This window comes from Manis javanica, chromosome 15 (genome assembly GCF_040802235.1).
Source record: "Manis javanica isolate MJ-LG chromosome 15, MJ_LKY, whole genome shotgun sequence".
NCBI lineage: Eukaryota > Metazoa > Chordata > Mammalia > Pholidota > Manidae > Manis > Manis javanica.
Window position 1 is genome coordinate 37,040,812 of NC_133170.1, and position 18,910 is coordinate 37,059,721.

The 18,910-nt window shown below is 45.6% G+C and overlaps 1 protein-coding gene across 6 annotated transcripts in view; it reads left to right on the top strand.

Moving 5' to 3' along the window:
• CPNE4 (copine 4) overlaps positions 1 to 18,910 on the top strand; it is a 451,414-nt gene that overhangs the window by 430,239 nt on the left and 2,265 nt on the right. For 4 of the 6 annotated variants that reach the window (XM_036992546.2, XM_073222626.1, XM_036992548.2 and 1 more), the window contains 4 exons: positions 5,253 to 5,307; positions 8,228 to 8,279; positions 10,479 to 10,612; positions 15,445 to 15,681. In XM_036992546.2, coding sequence (XP_036848441.1) covers positions 5,253 to 5,307; positions 8,228 to 8,279; positions 10,479 to 10,612; positions 15,445 to 15,681 — 478 coding nt within the window. Of the gene's footprint in view, positions 1 to 5,252; positions 5,308 to 8,227; positions 8,280 to 10,478; positions 10,613 to 10,917; positions 11,174 to 11,210; positions 12,393 to 15,444; positions 15,682 to 18,910 lie in introns of those variants that run through there. The other 2 variants (XM_073222628.1, XM_036992549.2) reach the window with 2 other exon arrangements.

Sequence of the window (18,910 nt, forward strand, 5' to 3'; positions counted from 1 at the left end):
GTGTCTCCCTTTAGCTTCCCATGCAAGCACGCATAACTGAGCTCAGGTACTCCCTCTTATGTAGTACTTGCCCAGCTCCTGGAAACGTTCTGGTCACCTCCAGCTGCTCAAGACCAAGCTGACAGCCATTCCTCAGGCCTAGCACAGATGTGGGTCTCTGACTGCCTGCAAAGTCCTCCAAGAAAAGGAGTGGTCTATCTGCCATCAAGAGAATACAGATACTGAATACATTGCTTGGAAGTACTGACTGCTGTTTTATAGGTGTGAGACAGGGATATCAGAAACCCAGGAGCTCTAGTCCATGGTGTGCGGAAGGTGAGGTTAGAATGGGTACCCAGTCTGGCAAGCACTGGATCAGACATCAGGAGCGGCTCCATATCACGCTGCTACCTTTCCCCTCCGCCAACACCAGTCACTGGTTCTCAGGCTCAGCTGCACACCAGAACCACTTGGGAAGCCTTAAAATATGCTGATCCCTGGACCCCACTCCAGAGACTCTGATTTAATTAGTCTGCTGTACATCCTGGGGAATCAGGATTTTTAACTCTGGTGGGCATCCAAGGTTGATGGGTCAGATGCGACGGCTGCCAGGTAGCTCACACTGTACAGCAAAGACAGAGAAACTAATGAAGCACAGCTTCCCCCCACTGGTTCACAGCCTCATGGGCCAGGAAGGCATGTGAATAAATTGCACCCCATGCTTTGCCCCGTGAGGATGGGGACTGCCTAAGGAGGGAAGGATGAACTATATCCTTTGTGGGAAGAGAGGTGGTCAAAGAAGGCTTCCTCAGGATGGTGAATTCTGCTAATTTTGTCCTTTGTTGTTATTAGAACATGGATGGGCTTATCCTTATTCTGAATCATTAGACCAGACCAGATACCTCTGAAAGGCAGAGTCAACAGGGGTGACAGAAAAAGCCTGGGGTCCTAGTGACAGGCACACCTGGGTCACCCAGCTCCCCTTGCACAGCAAGCATCAGGATTAGATGTGAGGTGGCCCAAATACCCAGTAAGTGACAGAGGCTATTGTCTTCAATACTTGTAAAAATAAACTGAACCCAAAAAAAAAAGGTCTATAGTGTCAATCCAAAGGACATTGTGAACCAATGACCTTTAAAAATTTTTTTTGCTCATATATCCCGAAAATAATTTTTTAAAAATCCTTAATACATTTACATTGAGATCTAACATTTTCCATTATGAGTTTAAATAGTGACAAAAAGTGAGAATTCCAGTGTATTGTAAACATGGATATTTAAAAATAATATTCTTAATATAACTCTTGTGACCGCATCCAGTAGAAACCAAATGCCATAGCTATTTCATACTCACCATCATCCATTGAAAAATACATGAAAAAGTATTTATTTTGAGTTGAGAATTTTATTTATTTATTCATGAACTCCTATTTCCATTCCTTCTCCCAAAGAGTCTCATACTAATGCATCTTCAAAATTTTGGTTTGAAAATATTTTATTGATTACTGTCTCATACATTTTCCATAATAAAAATGTGATAATAAATTTTAAAATTTCTAATTACTGAAACTTCAGAAATTTGAAATGAAATGACTTAAAGTGTTCTAAAAATATCTTCTATTTGAATTTATATTACAGTCATTACTAGTGCATATGTGATCATAAGAACATAAATATATTGGAAATTTCAATACCTAATTATTGCATATAAAAAATAAAAACTCTTAATAAAGCAGATAGCAGGGTTCTCTTCCCAACATATCTGTAGATAAATGCTACCTGTTACTAGAATAGAAGAGCCTAGCATCAATTCTAATCCAATCTTTTATTTTTGTCAGTGTAAGCACTAACAAAGCTTGTTCTTATAATTATTTATAATTATAATGGTAATGCAAAGAGTTTGACTAGCAGTATTGCTCAATTCTTTCAATTTTAAGTTATATGTCAGAAAAAATCACATAATGGTCTACCATCAGAATGTATTTTTAATGATCTACCAGCTAACATCAGCACTTCTTACAAGCTTTTTAAAGCAAAAAATTGACAGCTACCTGGCTTGCAAAAGGATGTTTTCTAGTGAATCGTTCACATTCAGAACTGTTCCTTAACTTTCTGCCACTGTGTTTCTACACTCTGGAGCAATGCACCATTGTGGTTAAGATTCAAGATGGGTGAAGGAGAAGCATGTTGTGAGAGGGCAGGTGTGAATGGAGAACAGGCTGTTCCATTACAGGTTTTCCCAGAAGATCAAGGCCACCAAATAATATATATGGAAGTAGAAGAACTGAATACTAATTTCCTTTTTTAGGAAAAGCCATGCTGTCATATCCCCAGTAGGGCTTTGCATGTCATGCACCCCTGTTTTAAGACCACTCTTTCAAAGAAGTCTTTATTAAATGTCTAGATGTTCTGAAATGCCACTTTTCTCTGAGTATAGTCTCCATTTCTTTATGGATCTGGTAATTTGTCCTTATCATTATTAATCTCTTGCTTCATCTCAATGTCCTCCTTAAGAGGGAGGGTAGAAATGGTGGTTGAAATGAATCTTCCATCTGGAGATTATTTGACCATAGTCCTTCCCTAAGAAGTTCAGGATGGCAAGCTCATTACCATTGGATACCAGGGGCTCTTTTGTCATATTTTAAAACTACTTTTTTCCAGTAGTAAGAAATATTGCCTTTACTAATGTCGTAATAGATCCCCTGAATTTTCCAGATTGGCATATCCCACTGGTCATTTTCCCATTCATTGCTAAACGGCCCCTTCACATAGTGCTCAGTGGATCCAATCTTGAGCTCTTCGAAGCGTTGGCATACTGATGTTTGCTGTGTACTCCACCTGCCTTCTCTTGCCTCTTGTATAATAGACTTCTCTCTGCCTAGTTCTATTTTAATCAGGAAGAACTGATGTTTAAATATATTGTTCTTAGGCTTGAAGTTTTCTCTTTAGTATGATAATTAGTTAGAGACTCTTTGGTGGCTAACTTCAAAGTACTGACACCCCCCTGGCTCACTATTCCTTTTCTAAGTGAAGTCTTTTCCCTACCACACTACTCTTGAAACTCAGTTATGTAGCAGTGCATCATACAAACTTCAGATCCCCAAGAGTGGCTTAGAAGGTATAAAAGGAAAGTCATTAAGGCTTGCACACTGGTTCAGTGATTAGAAATGGATAGAATATTAGATCTCACCCTTCCTAAGCTCATCAAAAAAGAAAATAAAGTGTATGGAACCTCCTGGTTTCTCAGCTTTGACTTCTGAGCCACCTCTGAGGGAAGTTTTCCTCCAGACTTAACCAGAAAAAATCTCCTAAATTTCCCTCACAGATTCCCTCCCACACCTGCTTGCCCTTGTGTTGGTTAAGGAGGAATTGCTAGGACAAATTATTTCAATATTTCCAAGGACCAGAAGCATTTTTTCTCAGAGCTGTGGCTAATCCTTTATAAGCTGTTGTGATTTTCTATTTATCAGCATTAATACTTTCTCTAATACATTCTAGATGCAATGCACCACAAACCCATACCTACACAACAGTGAGGGAAAGGGAGCTGATAGTTTTCTGGAGAGTTTAGACTAATTTAAAAGAATTCTGACTTCCTTGCATCTTCTAACCCCTACCCAAATTTGGACAAATTGGCTGTGTTTTGGTAACGTTTTAGCAAAGCGATTACTGGCTGCTAATGAGCTCCAGGTCTATCAGGCAGTGGGTGGAACTTGGCTTTGCTACTTTGACTTCCATCAGCCCAGCCTGGTAAGCTTTGTGGGAAGGGCAGCAGGGCTGTGGGGGGCGGGGTGTTTGCTGACAGACAGCCAGGGACACTGAGCCACAATCTGAATTTCCTTTTCTCCTTGACTAACTGTACAAAAAACTGATAAATGTGGAAATTGCTCCAAGAACAAATCTCAGTTGTGTTTTTAATGGGAGAAAAACTAAAAGGTAGGTGGCATGAGAAGGACATGCCTCTGCCAAGAGCAATATTCCAGAGCCCCATTGGAACAGCACCCTGACAGCACAGAATTTGTGTGAGAAGAGTCTTATCTGTTATGTGGTCCAGGGGCCCAGTTACTAGAAAAGCCAGAAGGAAATCACATTTAATGCTAAGTATAATCATTAAATTATCACACTATCACACAATCCTCCCTGGTAAACACCTTAAGCCACTTTCTTAATCTGTCTGAGACTCAGTTTATTCATCTGTAAAATGGGTGTAATAACTAGGGGTAACTTCAAGGATTGTGTGGGTATTAAGTAAGCCTACTCATCACCCCGCACTGTGACCAGCACAGTGCGCCAATTAACATTAACTCTTCTTCTCCCCATCCTGTTACCTACAGCATAGTAAAGTTGAAGTTAAGGTATAACATACGTGGATGAATTAATTAAGAAAGAAATTTCAATATGCATAAAAGGAAGCAATCCAAAGGACATATATGTGACTCTCACAGGTTTTTAACAAAAATTCTCTCTCCTTTGTATAGTCACATCTTAATGATTCAATTCATGGATTATCTACTTATTAAATGTTTGTTAACACACACTCTGTGGAAAGTATTATGCTAAAGATGGAGGCAAGGGGCCTTTTGGGACAGGGAAGCAGTGGAGATGTAAAGATATTAATACAAAAAAAACAGCATCCCTTTGAATTCAGGAGACAAGAGAAGACATACAATTTACTGCTGCTTGTATGAGATACAGTATTGGACACAATGAGAACTATAGATGGAACTAAACTCTGTCAATCAGGAGCCTTCCAAGCATCCCATTGCTTTTTTATTAAAAGCCTTTCAGACTTAGGCTTGTCTGGATTTGAACTCTGGCTCTAACTAGCAGCATGACCTTGGAAAAGTCACTTTATCTCCCAAGGCATTTCACCACCTATAAAATGGGAATAACAATCTCTCCTTATAAATATTTAAGAAGATAATATATATGAAGAATCCTAACACAGTCAACCACAGAGTTCCTACTTCATGATCACTTTTCAAAGGAGTCAGAAAACTGGGATAGGGGAGGTGGGGAAATTCCGGGGCCATTTTATTCCTTGGTATCAAATCTAGCAAAAAGCTAAGGGAAGCAGTTGCAGACTACAATGCCTGTACTGAACTTTGGGGTTACGTCATGACTTTCATCATCCCTGTTGCTTTCCCACTGTAACCGCAGTATCAAGAAGCACGGGTCTGCATCTGGCACAGCGATGTGTGCTATCCAGGATCACATCTTCCTTCCTCATCAGGTGAACAAATGAAGCAACCTCTTTTTATTTTTTAATTTCAGTGACAAAATGTTCCCAGCCTTCGGGTTCGGTGCCAGGATACCCCCAGAGTACACGGTGAGTGAGCGGTCCTTTGCTATGGCCAAAGGATGACCTGGGTCTCCTTCACAGGAGTCTCACTTTTTCAGCCCTGGATGTAATTATGTTAAGTGGAGTGCAGAGGCTCAGAATAGTCTTCAGAACCAGCGGAATTAGCTCCTCAGAGCTTGTCTTTTCATCAAACTTGATCTCCTGGTCTTCTGGATGGGTCTTCTCAGAGGTTCCAATGAACCGTTGCTTAGCTTCTTATAGGTATAGTCAGACCGTGAGAAAATGCGCAGGACGTTGATCTCCAGTGGCTCAGAACCAGATATCCAGCCCTCTCCTGAGGAAAGGGCCTGTGGACAATGCCAACAGTGAAAGTCCATGACAGTGATGTCTACAGCCCCTTCCTCCGCAGTCTGAGCACCACTCCTGTGTGTGACACAGACATGGAGACGTCCTGTGGAAAGAGCCACTCTGGCTGAGAGCAGTGGGAAGCTGAAAGGTTCCCTTGAAAGCACTGGAATCCTATTCAGTTCTGATATCGTTCCTCATGCCACAAAGGAGGCAGACTGTATAGAGAGAGATTTGCCTGCTGCGCACGGCAGGGCTCTACTGTGGTATACCAGATGCTCCTGTGGACACTCTCCACAGACAACCCACTGCCCACGGGCAGCAGGGCCTCAGAGATGCAGCAGGGTTCCTGCCCCATTTACTGGTTCCTCCAAAGTCTGAGCTAAGTGCAAGCAACACTTTCCCACAGCTGAGTTCTCTTCTACAGGCTGAGTTTCAGGGCAGGGGGCAGGTGCCAGTATTTTCTCCTGCACCAGAGCTGTCATACCAAGGGGTTTCCCTGTCTGTGCCCTCACTGAAAGAGGGACCCCAACCTGCTGTGACTGCAGGGGTGAGGCATGCCTGCCTCCCTGGCCTGGCCTCCTATGTGCCTCGTATCCCACACTGGCCTCCCTGACAGGCATGGCTATGGAATTCCAGAAGCATTTGTTGCTAATAAAGCACACAGGGGGAGAGAATATGTGATAGGAGTTGTTGACTGGTGGCCTATATGCATTATTCAGGCCACAGATGTATTATATTTGACATGGGCAAAAATTTTTTTAAGAATTAGGCAATTTCAAATAAAATGTCAGATTTCCGGCTCTATGGAAAAACTTAAAGGCCTGGCAACACTAAGATTAAGAAATTATACAGGCAAGAGTCACCAGAGCTGAGGAGATGCGGTCCCCTTCAGGTGCCCAGAATGTGGGCAGGTGGGTATGGGTGCCCACCCTCCTCACAGAGCTGCTGAGCCTTGGGACTGGGATACCCCACAGCAGCCCAGCCCCCCAGGGACGCTCTCCACTACATCCCGCTGGCCGTCTGGCCTTAGCTTGGCCCAGCAGGGTGAACAGAGTTTGCGGTACCCTTGTACCAGGCCTTTCTTTTCTTATCCATGGCATCTGCCTGTTCCTCCTCCTGGAGTAAGTCCCCTTCCTGCTCTTCTCTGAAGTCCCTGTGCTCACTGACCCTCTGCTCCACCGGCCTGTCGGCCAGCTTCTTCTGCTTGTCCTCACAGCCCCCCACCCATCACTTCACCTCTGCTTTCAGAACCACTCAGATACCGTCTCATGCCCATTTCCCCTCTGCCCTAGACAGGACTGATGGTCCCAGCGGCTCAGGTGCCCCAGCGAGTTCACAAGGTCACCACAGGTGCCTTCTTCAAGCGTGATATCTCAGTTCCTACCCTGAAACAGAGCCCCGAGTACCTGTGTGATGGTTTGCACTCTCCCGGGAATAGTCCTTAGTCAAGAGTTTGGGTGAAAGTCACATGTGTGAGAGGGGAAGGAGGCCTTGCCAGAGAGTGGGGCATGGGGGCCCCTACCATCCAGTTCCCAGCGTCAGCAGCTGGGGCCTCTCACCCTGCAGGGAGCCCAGCGGGACTGCTCCAGCACAAGAGGGCTGGGTACTGATCCACAGTGTCCCGTCAGTGCCGATGAAAGGCCCCTCCGAGGAGATATTGATTCCCAAACACTTCTAGTCTGTCACTTGGGCAGGCAAAACAGGCTCTACAGGCCAAAGACAAAGCTTGAGGGACATGAAGCAGGAAGTCAGCTGACCCACCTGGAAGTGCTAAGGGCACAGGAATGTGGGCCAAGCACCACTCATCATTTCTGACCCTCATCAAGAAAAGAGGGGTCTTGTAAAACAATGACTTATTTCCTAACCCAAAAGAGAGTCAATATTTTGAAATAGACTTTAAAATGAAATCTCTGTAAAATTCCAAATGATACAGTAAAAATGTCCAGTTGCCAGACATCCCTTTTGCTTTATCAGGTTTTAGAAAGAAAAAAGTAAATGTGTTACCTATAGGTCCTGCCAGGAACAGGGATTTGTTTTGGAAGATGTCAAGGTTTATTACTTTACTAGTTTCCCAGGCTGAGTCTGCCTTATCTGCATGTGCGTAAGACCCCACCTGGCCTTTGGCTCTGCCCTGCCTGTGAGGCTGATTCAAGCTTAGCTGGAGCCAGTTCCCATTGCCACGTTGAGCAGACAGCTCAGGTTATTGAGTTCTCTCTCTCTCTCTTTTTTTTCCCACTGGTCCAAATAGAGTTCAGCCAAATCTAAGTCTCCAGTCTGTGGCCAGTTCTACCTGGAAGCTATTTGGAGTTAACATCTTTCTGAAATCTTTTCTTGAATTTCTTTTATATACCTTATTCTCTCCTCCTGCCAGCATTTATCTGATTCTAGAAAATCTTCCTGTCACCTCATCTCCACAGGGAGCTTAGAATCCACCCTCCATCTCAGACTGATTGTGTAGAGGCTTAAAATAGTTCCTGCTGCTTCACACATAATGAATGTAATGGGCATTTGTTTGCAAACTCTAAACCCCAGTGCCTCCTTATGGGATTAAAGCTATAATTCTCTTTTCTCCCTTTTTAAAATTTTAACTGGTGTCTAGGTCTCTCATGACTTCGCAATCAACTTTAATGAAGACAACCCAGAATGTGCAGGTAAATCACAACGTGAAAAAAGCCAGCCTCTCACAGCTTCAACTTACCTGATGGCTTGGTCTCTCTCTGCTGCAGTGTATCAGTTATGACTGTCCATGGTAGAGAAGTAGGCTTTCCGGACCCAAATAAACCATGCTCCTCCGAAGGCAACAGAGGGCCATATAACAGGGCAGAAGAGTGCGAGCTGGAAAATACAGACTACAGAGGCAGTCTTGGGCTCACAGCGAGAATATTGATGGCAGTGCTGGAGTTCTCCGGCCAAAAACGTGGGTGGGGCAAACTCACTGATGGCCAGTGACAGGGGCTGCTCTTTCTGCTCTGCAGGCTTTCACCAGGGATTCGCTGGTTACAGCTCCTTCCCTGTGAGGGCCTGAGGAGAGGGGAAGTTTTCACATTTACAGCATGTTGGCAAACGATGTGTTTGCAGTGACGTCAAATGAGTGGCTTCATGGTTTTGTGCCAGAAAGAACCTTCTCAAAGGCTTTAGTCCCTGTTCTGTTATTTCCAGCTAGAAGTTCCCCAACACAAATCCACAAAAGAATAATGATGAAATAAAACTATGATGATAAATTTTATTCTAGAATTATTTTCCCTGTTTTCTAAGTAACAAAACAGAGCCAACTATATTTATTACTCTGAAGATTATAACACATTTTTACAGTGGAGTAGGTAGAGATGTTCATCTCTCTCTCTCCTCATCAAGATGGAAGGGGCTGAACTAGGGTTAATTCAGATCCATAGGGTATGTAGAGCATCTAGTAGTTTCTTTCATGAATTTGGCACTTACTGTCCAAGAATATGATAAAATAATCTCTGAAACTCGATCTCCACTTTGCCTTTATTCCCTCTCATGATCCCTCACCCCATGTTTATTATGATGTGGACTTTTCTCATTCCTAATCATCCCCATTCTTGAACTATAAGGTTTGCCACCAAAACAAAATTCATTTGCCTGGTACTTTGGAAACAGATATCAGATTTGCTTATCTTAGGCAAAACCTCAAGAACCAAAAATGATGAGGAGCTTCTGTTCAGCATGACTTCACTTCAGGCCAGGCTACCTGACTGTTTGGCACCTGCCTTCAGAATGGCAGACTCTGACGTGACCAAAGAGGGCGCAGCATCAGTGGAGTTGGAAACATGTGTATAAAAGCTGAACAGACAGAGCTTGCTCACCCAAAATTCCCAAGAGCTGGTCTGCAGCACTGGTGGGTGTGGAAAGCAACCCAGGGGGACTTGTGTGGGTCCCCCTGGCCCAAGACAGGCCCAGTGTGCTGTTGCTGTGTAGGAAGGCTAAGAGGATGGGCTGACACAGAAGAAGGCCACAAGGAACATAGGCACAGACCTGAAAAGGAGCCATTTGAACAAAAATCATCAGTGATTGGACTGTCACTGTGAGATCACAATTCTAGCAGTGAATGTATGATCCAGACTCATGAAACACGGGGAGAAATCCCACAAGCAGACTGCCCCTTCCAGCAGAGTCCCACACTTCACTATTTCCCTGGCTCATGTGGCTTAGGATGGAAGCCCCCTTTAACTGAGGGGGTGGCTATGATGATGAAAATCACTCCCTCATCCATTTTGCTCGTTCCTCAAACACCTGGTGAGCAGCTACCATGCATCCCACCTGCCTTGCTATCTTTGAGTCAGTAAGTCACGATTCCTACCCACAAGGACCTCAACATCTGGAGAGGTGGTCACCTGTACACGTGACTCCCTCAGGTAGTCGGGGTGGTTTGCTGGAGCAGAGGGTGAATGCCAGAGGAGCATGAGAGGTGACCTGCCTGGTGGCTAGGGGTGCAGCCCTCAGTGCCAGACCTGGGTTTGGATCCTGAGTCTCCAACTCACTGGCTGTGTGACCTGGGCAGACCATTTAACCTCTCTAAGCCTCATAATTTCTTCACCTATAAAATGGTGATAAAATCTATTTCCTTGTGCTGTGAAGATCTAATGAAATCTTATGTGTAAAGTGGGGTATTAGGGAAAAGTCTGCAGAAATGGTCGCTATTGACTTGAATCTTTAAAGAGAATACTTCTGTGGGAGTGTAGGCAGCGATACCAGCAATGTGGTATTTTATTTTTCATCTGAAGGACATAAATGTAATGTTGATAAGGACTATTTGGAGGAATTTAATGCTTTATTTTGTGTGTGTTTAGTTACAAATATTTGAGGGGACTACTTTGCCAATTCCTTAGGAATTCAGGGAGTCGTGGAAGCCTACCAGAGCTGCCTTCCCAAGCTCCAACTCTACGGCCCCACTAACATCGCCCCTATCATCCAGAAGGTCGCCAGGTCAGCGTCCGAGGAGACCAACACCCAGGAGGCGTCGGTAAGCCAGAGCGGCTGCCTGCTCCCGGGTGCGCTCGCCTGGGCATCGGGCAAAGCCACCAGCTGGCTCCCACGGTGCACTCAAGCACCTGTGCCCGTGGGAGTCCGCGCAGTGCCAGCCTTCCCTAGCCTCATCCTCCTCACCTGAAAACGGGGCTAATCACGCCCAACTCCCCTGGGTCACAGTGAAGCTTAGAGATGACACTTCTCAGGTGTCTGCAGCACTGCCTGGACACAGGAGACCCGCAACCATGCACACGCTCTGTATTTGCTGGAATATAGGTTATACCCACCTTGTGTTCCTAGGAAAACAACACTGTCCAAAAATACGCTTGCCTGCCAAGGTGCCCCTGCCACAGATGGAAGCGCAGGAACCAGAAGCACAGCCGCGGTGGGTCTGTGCTGTGGCGGTGAGGCGCGGTACAGACATCACAGCGAAAGTATTCTCCCACTCTGGTCATGGTTTTCATAAGAAAATGCAAACCAAAGCTACATAGCCAGAGTGTTTTCCCCCCTAACATATGAGCATTACATACATTACCATCATAACTTTGTGTCATATTTTTTATTTCTTTTTTAACTTTATGACTTTTTTTCAGATGCAGAATATCACTGATGTCTGAAATTTTCCTTAATTTTATCCTGGGTTCCAAGATATTTTCTTGTATAAAAAAATAACGTACTACTCCCTGGTCTTCTCACACGCGCTCATCTCACCCACCCGTACTGTGCACATCCTCAGCATCCTCCATGTCAGGAGCATGGAGGACTGACTGCACTGGACGTTGCCCCTCCCGTGTGCTGGGCACAGTCTCCTCCCCATGATCCAGACACTGGCCTGGCAGGCTCAGTCCTTTCCTCTCCTTGTCACCTGTGTTGCCCTTGCTACTGAAGACTCATTCCCATTACGGAATAAAACACACTCTGGTATCTCCTGTTTAAGTCCAAATATCTCCCTTGACACCTTTTACCCTTTAGCTACTGTCCCTTATTACTCTCTCCTTCACAGCGAAATCCACTGAACCTCTGCCTGAACTCACTGCCTCCATGTCTCCTTCCTGCTACCCCCAACCCAGTCAGACTTTTTTCTGAAAACCACATTCATCAAAGTCTACAGCCCCATCTTGCCAAAACCACAGAAACCATGTGCACCCAGGGGAACAGATCTGAATCCTCTCAGGTCAATATTCAGGAATAATGGTTGGGCAATATCAGTATTTCATGTAATTCCTTAACATTGTTTGATCACCAGGACTTCAAATTCAAATTCTTAACATGATACCTTGCTCAGAAACCCAACATATAAAGCAGACTTCAATAAAACAGACTGCTCCTGGGTTAAAGGGCGGTATCCAAACCTGCCTGTTCTCCTTTACACACCTTAAACCACAGGAGCACACAGGGCTCACCAGAGCCCCTTTTAAAAGTAAAATGACCTCAGTCCCCCTAGGTACCAGGACCCACAACAGTAAAAACAGAACAGGGCTGGCAGAGGTGTGGATTTGACGGACATAAGCCAGCATGCATCTGTGGCCAGCACTCTCCCTCGCAAACAAGTGGGTCTACTCTCAAAGGACAGGTCAGGAAATCTCGAATCTGCACAAATTGCCCCTGCAGGCTAGAAACACTGACAATTTTCTCCAGGGGCTTTTCCTGTTCTTTGAACAGCCTGTGGTCCAGGACCCCTGTTATACTGATTGCAAAGTGTCCTAACCTTAACCTCTTAGGCAAGCTGTGCTGGAGGACTTCTCCTTGATTTTGTGGAACTCTTCTAGAAAGAAAAAACTCCCCTTCTTGTCTAAATAGGACCTCAAGTACATTCAAAGGTTACCATATTTCATCTGTGAGCCTTTTCCTAGCCTGATTTTGGAAGCAACTGTCCGTGCTGGCTTTATTGGAAATTTCCATCAGAGTTTCAGTCCCGCCACTGGCAGTGTACTACGTTTCACTGGTTTAAACCTGGAAGGATCATATGCTAGGGTCCTGGCCATCTCTTCAGGCCTGGTGTTCTTAGCCTTTTTTGTTCTGTAGAAGCTAGTGAAGCCCACGGAACCCTTCTCAGAAGTGTTTTTAAATGCACAAAATAAAACATGTAAAGCAATTATATTGAAATGCAGTTAGAAAAATAATTTTAAATATGACAAACATAATATAGTAATAAAGCATTTCTTTTATTAACGTTAAATTATGAGAACCAGTAGCTAGCCTTATAATGCTTTAATTTCTAAGTAGTGTTGAATATAAGTAATTTATTGAGATATTTGCAGCCACTGTAATATAGCAGGAACACATTCTTTGATTTCTGTTGATGACTAAGTCAACATTTTATTTTATTATAATTGAAAGAAAAAGATAAATTTCAATTGGAGATTAGTGAAAATAAAAAGGTAATTACCTCTGACTGGAATCTGCTAATAGTCCACATGCCTAGGTTAAAATGCCCTGCTCTACACTAAAAGTCAATGAGCTATGGCCTGCATCCTGTTTTTCAGTGGCTTTAAATAGTTGAAAAAAAACCAAAAGAATTATATTTCATGGCACGTGAATATTATATGACTTCCAAACCTGTGTCCTTCAATAAAGTTTTATTGGGTCACAGCCATGCCCAATCATATTAAATATTGCCTACGCTGTTTGCACTGTGCTGGCAGGTTTAGGCAACAGAGACTGCTATAGCCTACAAAGCCTAAAATATTTATTACTGTCCCTTTACAGAAGATATTTTCCATTTACAGAAGACTATTACAGCTCTAAAGTTTCTTGATGTAGTAGTGGTATTCTCAGGTTTCTTGTCCTGGAAGCATTGAGCAAGCAGGGGGATCCAGCCCCTGGACTATAAAGATCAGAGCAAGCAGGACCTAGGGGAGGGTGAAAAATGGGAAGGACGGCAGATACGAGTCATTCAAGGGCCCACCTGCTCATGAATCGGAAGCAGACTCCTTCAGGAGTGGCATCTGCCATGATTCCCCAGGTGTGCCCTGGGAGGGTGACTCAGGATTCTGATTCATTCCATCCCCTCCCCTCTCTCCCCAAAGCACCGAGTCACCTCCTTCTGCCCCTTCTCTCTGTGCCCGCCTAGTGCCACCATCGCTTCATCCTGCTGAAACTATTCTTCAGACTTCCATGTCACCTCTCTGTGAATGTTAAGACTCGAAAAGCATAGATACGGATGAAAATATACAACCTGAATAAAGTTTAAAATTGGTTGGTTCAATAGAAGTAGGGGTGGGGAGTTTGTTAATAAACATAGAACAGAATTAGTCTTTACATTAAACTGTATGGAGAGCATTCAGAACATGTGGCTATCTTCATCACAGTGTGAATTTCTGTTCTCCCCAGTTGTCTTTTTGACCAAGTTACTTTGTTTAAAAACATTTCTTTCAGACTTCAGAAAAAAGTGGGGACTCTAACACTGCCAGCCTGTATGTGACCTCTTAAGTATGATTCTAAAAACCAGGTGTTTTCAAGATGTGCCTATTCTATCTAGCCTATTTTCTTTGAACTATGACACTTTGGATGTTTAATTACCCCACATTTATTCCCTGTAGATGCTGCACACATTGCAAAGATTATGAGAAGTTCTTTTGAGTTTGGCATGAGTGGCATCTCCACGGCCTGCTTCCCTCCCTTCTCGCTAGTGGAGAGTGTCATGGTGTCACCCACAGCTAACTAACAAGCAGGGATGACCTCCAATGGGCCTCCACCTTCAGACCCCCTCACTGCCCAACCCTCCCAGTGCAGATGAGCACAGAGCCTTTCCTCCAGTCTCTATCTTGGATGAGCCACCTGCCAGCCTGTCTAGCTGGAAAGGAGCTGGCCGGCCAGGCTGCAGGCTGGCACCGAGCTGAGAGCAGGAGAGCAGGGAGCTGCAGGAGCACAGCAGCCTCTGTGCCACACACTTGGCAAGGGCAGCCACCCCCAAGGGCTTTAGACTAGCTGTCCACTAGACGCAGACTGGGAGTTGTGGATGCAGCTTTAAAGTCTCTGGTAACCAAAATTTTACAAGTTAAAAGACAGGGAAATTGATCTTAATATATTTTATCTAACCCAATATAATCAAAATATTCTCATCTTAACATGTAAAATATCTATATGGAAATGATTAATAAAATATTTTACATTCTTTCTTTTAGAACTCAGTCTTCAAATCTGGTGTGTAGTTTATACTTACATCACCTTAATTTGCATGGTGTTATTATCACAAATACTTGATGTTTACTTAGATTTTTATTAGTCAATAGTTGAGAACGTAGAGTCATATACTTGCATTATTCCAAACATACCTAAAAGTTTTCCATTAACTGAACTAGGTCTCCATTTTTAAAGCTAAATTCATTAAAGTGAAATAAAATTAAATTGCTGTAGCCACATTTCAAAGCCCCAGTAGTCATATGGAGCTGATTAGTGGCTATTGTGCTGGGCAGCACAGCTTTAGGATCTTAAATGTCTCCAAGCCGAAGGGGACCATGTAGATGATCCTGCCCCCCTCCTTGATTAAGGGGTGAAGAGGCTGAGGCCCAGAGGAGTTAGGGTTTCCCCAGGGTCTCAGAGAGGGATGTTTCGAACCAGTGCTCCTGACTCCTCTCTGTTGCTCCATCTCCCACACTGCACCTTGTAACCATCACTGAGTGATTATTAGAACTAAACTACAGTTGCTGGGCCTGCTTTTCAGCTGCATTCCTCATAACCTGAAGTCTTTGGGGGTAACACAGGCCCTCTATGAGGCTCTGCTGTCACTTCCACAGTCAGCATGCAGAGGCCACCAGGTAACTGGCACTGTCCTTGTCTCCCACCTCTCTGCCCCCACCCTCACCTGGCTTCCAACCAATCCAGCAATACTTCATCCTGCTGATCCTCACCGATGGCGTCATCACGGACATGGCCGACACCCGGGAGGCCATTGTCCACGCTTCCCACCTGCCCATGTCAGTCATCATCGTGGGGGTGGGCAATGCTGACTTCAGTGACATGCAGATGCTGGATGGTGACGACGGGATTCTGAGGTCCCCCAAGGGAGAGCCTGTCCTTCGAGACATCGTCCAGTTCGTGCCCTTCAGGAACTTCAAACACGTATGCATACCCTGGGGGCTTCCCATGAAAGAGCAGAACCAAAACCAGCTGCCCCCCATGTTCCTGTGAGTGTTGGCAGTGAAGCAATGCCCTGCCGGTGACCAGGCCAGGCCATGCCCCACAGGATATGCAGAGCTTGACTTTCTGGAGAAAGGAGCATACATACCTGGAGTAGAGGGGAGTCCTGCTAGCTGTGTAGCCAGCACACTGCCCTTGCTCTCATCCATGTAATTCAGGCTCTCTGCAGTGCCCAGGGCTACTAACAGTGGTGCCTGGCTGAAGTAGCACAGAGAAGCTGAAACTTCTCCGCGTTCTCCTTGTCAAATCCTGTGCCCTGGCAGAGGCCTGTGTTTGCCTTAGCAAAGTCTGTTTTCAAAATGATGGAACCCTAAGTCCCCTATAAATATACGGTAGTCAGCATCAAAGATTTACTCACCTCATTAATGAGGGTCCCAGCAAGGTAACAAGGGCAGCTCAAAGGAAGGCATCAATCAGTGAGTCGGGGCCTGGGAGATGAGGGCAGGGGAAGGGTGCAGTGCATGTTGTGCTAAGTTTTCTACAGCAGGTTCAAAACTGGTTAGTGACCAAAGGAGGTCTTCAGAGTCAGTGCAGTTCCCTCCTCTCCTTGCTATGGGGACCCCTCTGTCACCTGGATCATTACTGCAGAGAAGTCTGTGTCCCCACATCTCTATGGTCCCTGCTGAAAGTGTCTTCTCAGCTTCCCAACTGCCTCTCAGTCGCTGGGCTGAAGTCAGGTATTCAGGGTCAGGGCGAAGAAGGCACAGACACTCTGCCGCCCACCCCAAGCTCTCCCTCCTGAACCTACTTTGGAAAAGCCTCTCTCCTGGGACCAAAACCTCTTCAGTGAACCCCCGACACTCCTCTAGCCAGTTAATAGATATGTCCAGGAACATTTGAACCGCTGTTTGGGCTCCCACTGGACACCCCCACTTTTCCAGGTAAAATAGGAATAGGGGTCAGAGGACACACAGGTGGCTGTGCACCATTGACAAGGCCCTGGGCCAGCACCAGAGACGCCAGCATATTTTCTTCGTAAGCTGCTGATCATGCTGCCACCTTCTTGGGCAGGCCTCCACGGGAGTATCCAGATGAGTCCTGAGCCCAGCAGCCTCTGTGGAACCTCAGATCTCAGGCCTGGCGGGACCACTTAGGGAGGTCACTGCACATGCCAGGGCTCCCTCAACAGGGAGATATGCCCCATCACTGTACCCCACATAGAGCCGCTCTCCTTCTAAGGAGATCCACAGTAGAATTGGAATCATTAGGAACCTAAGCTCCAGCCCTGGCTACACAGCTGAGGGAGCTCCAGGCAGCAACAGTGATAGCCAAGCCCCCAGCAAGCACTCGGTGAGCATGGTGGGAAGGACAGTGATGTAGCCCCTCTTCCACTTGCCCAAGGAAGAGGTTTCCACATGCACCCGTGCATCACATGAAAGAGGCTCTCCACACCTCAGGTGGTCTGCGTGTGCACGGAAAGGAGCCACATTCTCTCTGTGGAGCCGTGTACTGGAGCCAGCTGAGCTCCAGTGGCTGTGGTGAGAGAAGCTGCTCACTTGCATGATACCTGAGGTGGGCAGAGGGCTGTTCTCCCAGATTCGGGGCCCTGCCCATTTGCCAACCACATCACTGACCAGCACCTGTAACTGCCTTGGTGAGGGGGCCCAAGATCACTTTCTGCCATGCACTCGCCCAGCAAACCACCCCTCCCTGCCCCTACACACAAGCATATCTGTTTGCCTCCCTGGTGCTACTGAGCCTACACGGTTCCATCAGGACCCTAGCCTCCTCCTCTTCCACAAGTGCTCAGGGAGTGCCTGCGGTGTGCAAGGCTTGTGCTAGCCCTGGGGCTGCAGGGGATGATAAAGCCAGGGGTCCAGCCTCAAGGAATTTACTGGAGAATTGCACAGTTGGGACATAGGTGTAAGCAAAAAACTGCCAGGCTAAGCAACCTGAGAATAGTTTACAAGGCCTTAACATGTTGCTTTAGAGCAGACAGAAGTGGCCACAAGGACAGCCTCACCACCTGGGCTGGAGACACGAGGAACGCAGGTCCATTGCAAGCAGGGAGCTGAGGGTGTCACAGGGAGTGCCAGCCTGGCCCAGGCAGGGCAGGGCCTCACTCTCTTCCCCATCTCCAGCCACCCTGGGCATGACGACAACAGTGCCAGGAGTGTATCCCCCTCCTTTTCTTCACGGATTTCAAATTAGATTGTGAAAGCCATTTCATCATCCAAACTAATTTAGTCTGAATTCAATAAGCTGCAAATAAAATGGAAGGTGAGGAGCTGATACCATTTCCTATAAGCCAGTAACCCATGAATTGCCTCTTTGCAGGGTAACTCAGAGCTTTGGCATGGACAGGGCACACATAGACAGGGCACGCATGGGCAGAGTGCTGGCTTAGAGCTACACAGCTCTGGGGAAGTTATTTAACCTCTCTGTGCCACAGACATTCATCTGTAAAATGAAGCAAGTGACACATGCCCTGGAGATTAAAGGTGGTGTGTATATGAAGCTTAGCACAGTGTCTGGTCTCTGCAGGTCATTAGCAAGTAAGAACAGCTGGGATTAATGGTTGCTTTCACCTTCAGGGCCTCTGCCCCATGCCCTATTTGCTCACCAGAGCCAGCAGAACAGATATGCAAAGGGCGGAGAAACTATTTATATTTAAATTCATGAAAATGAAATAAAATTTAAAATTAGCTTTTCGGCCACACTAGCCACATTTCCAGGGCTCAGTAACTGTATATATCTAGTGACTACCATATTGGACAGTGTAGACACAGAATGATGTCCTCATTGCAGCAAATTCTAGTTCAAAGCACTGTTTAGGAATATTTTTGTCTTCAGATAACAGCAAATTCATTTTACAGTGGATTATCTGAATGGGTCTTAACCAAGGGTGGCTGTGCTCCCCAGGGAACATGGCAGCTCCCAGAGACATTTGTGAGGATGATAGTGGGTGCCACTCACATCCAGTGGGTAGGAGCCAAGGATCTGGTAAACACCCTACAGTGTCCAGGACAGTCCCCACATGGGAGTCATCTGGCCCAAATGGCCATAGCACCAGAGTTGAGGAACCCTAGATTATATAAATACAAATATATCTTTGTCATTCAACTAGAAGTTAGAGTGGTTCACTAGTATCAGGGGCAGCATTTGGTGATTCCCTCTGCTGTTTTCTCATAGTGATAGAATGGTTGTCATA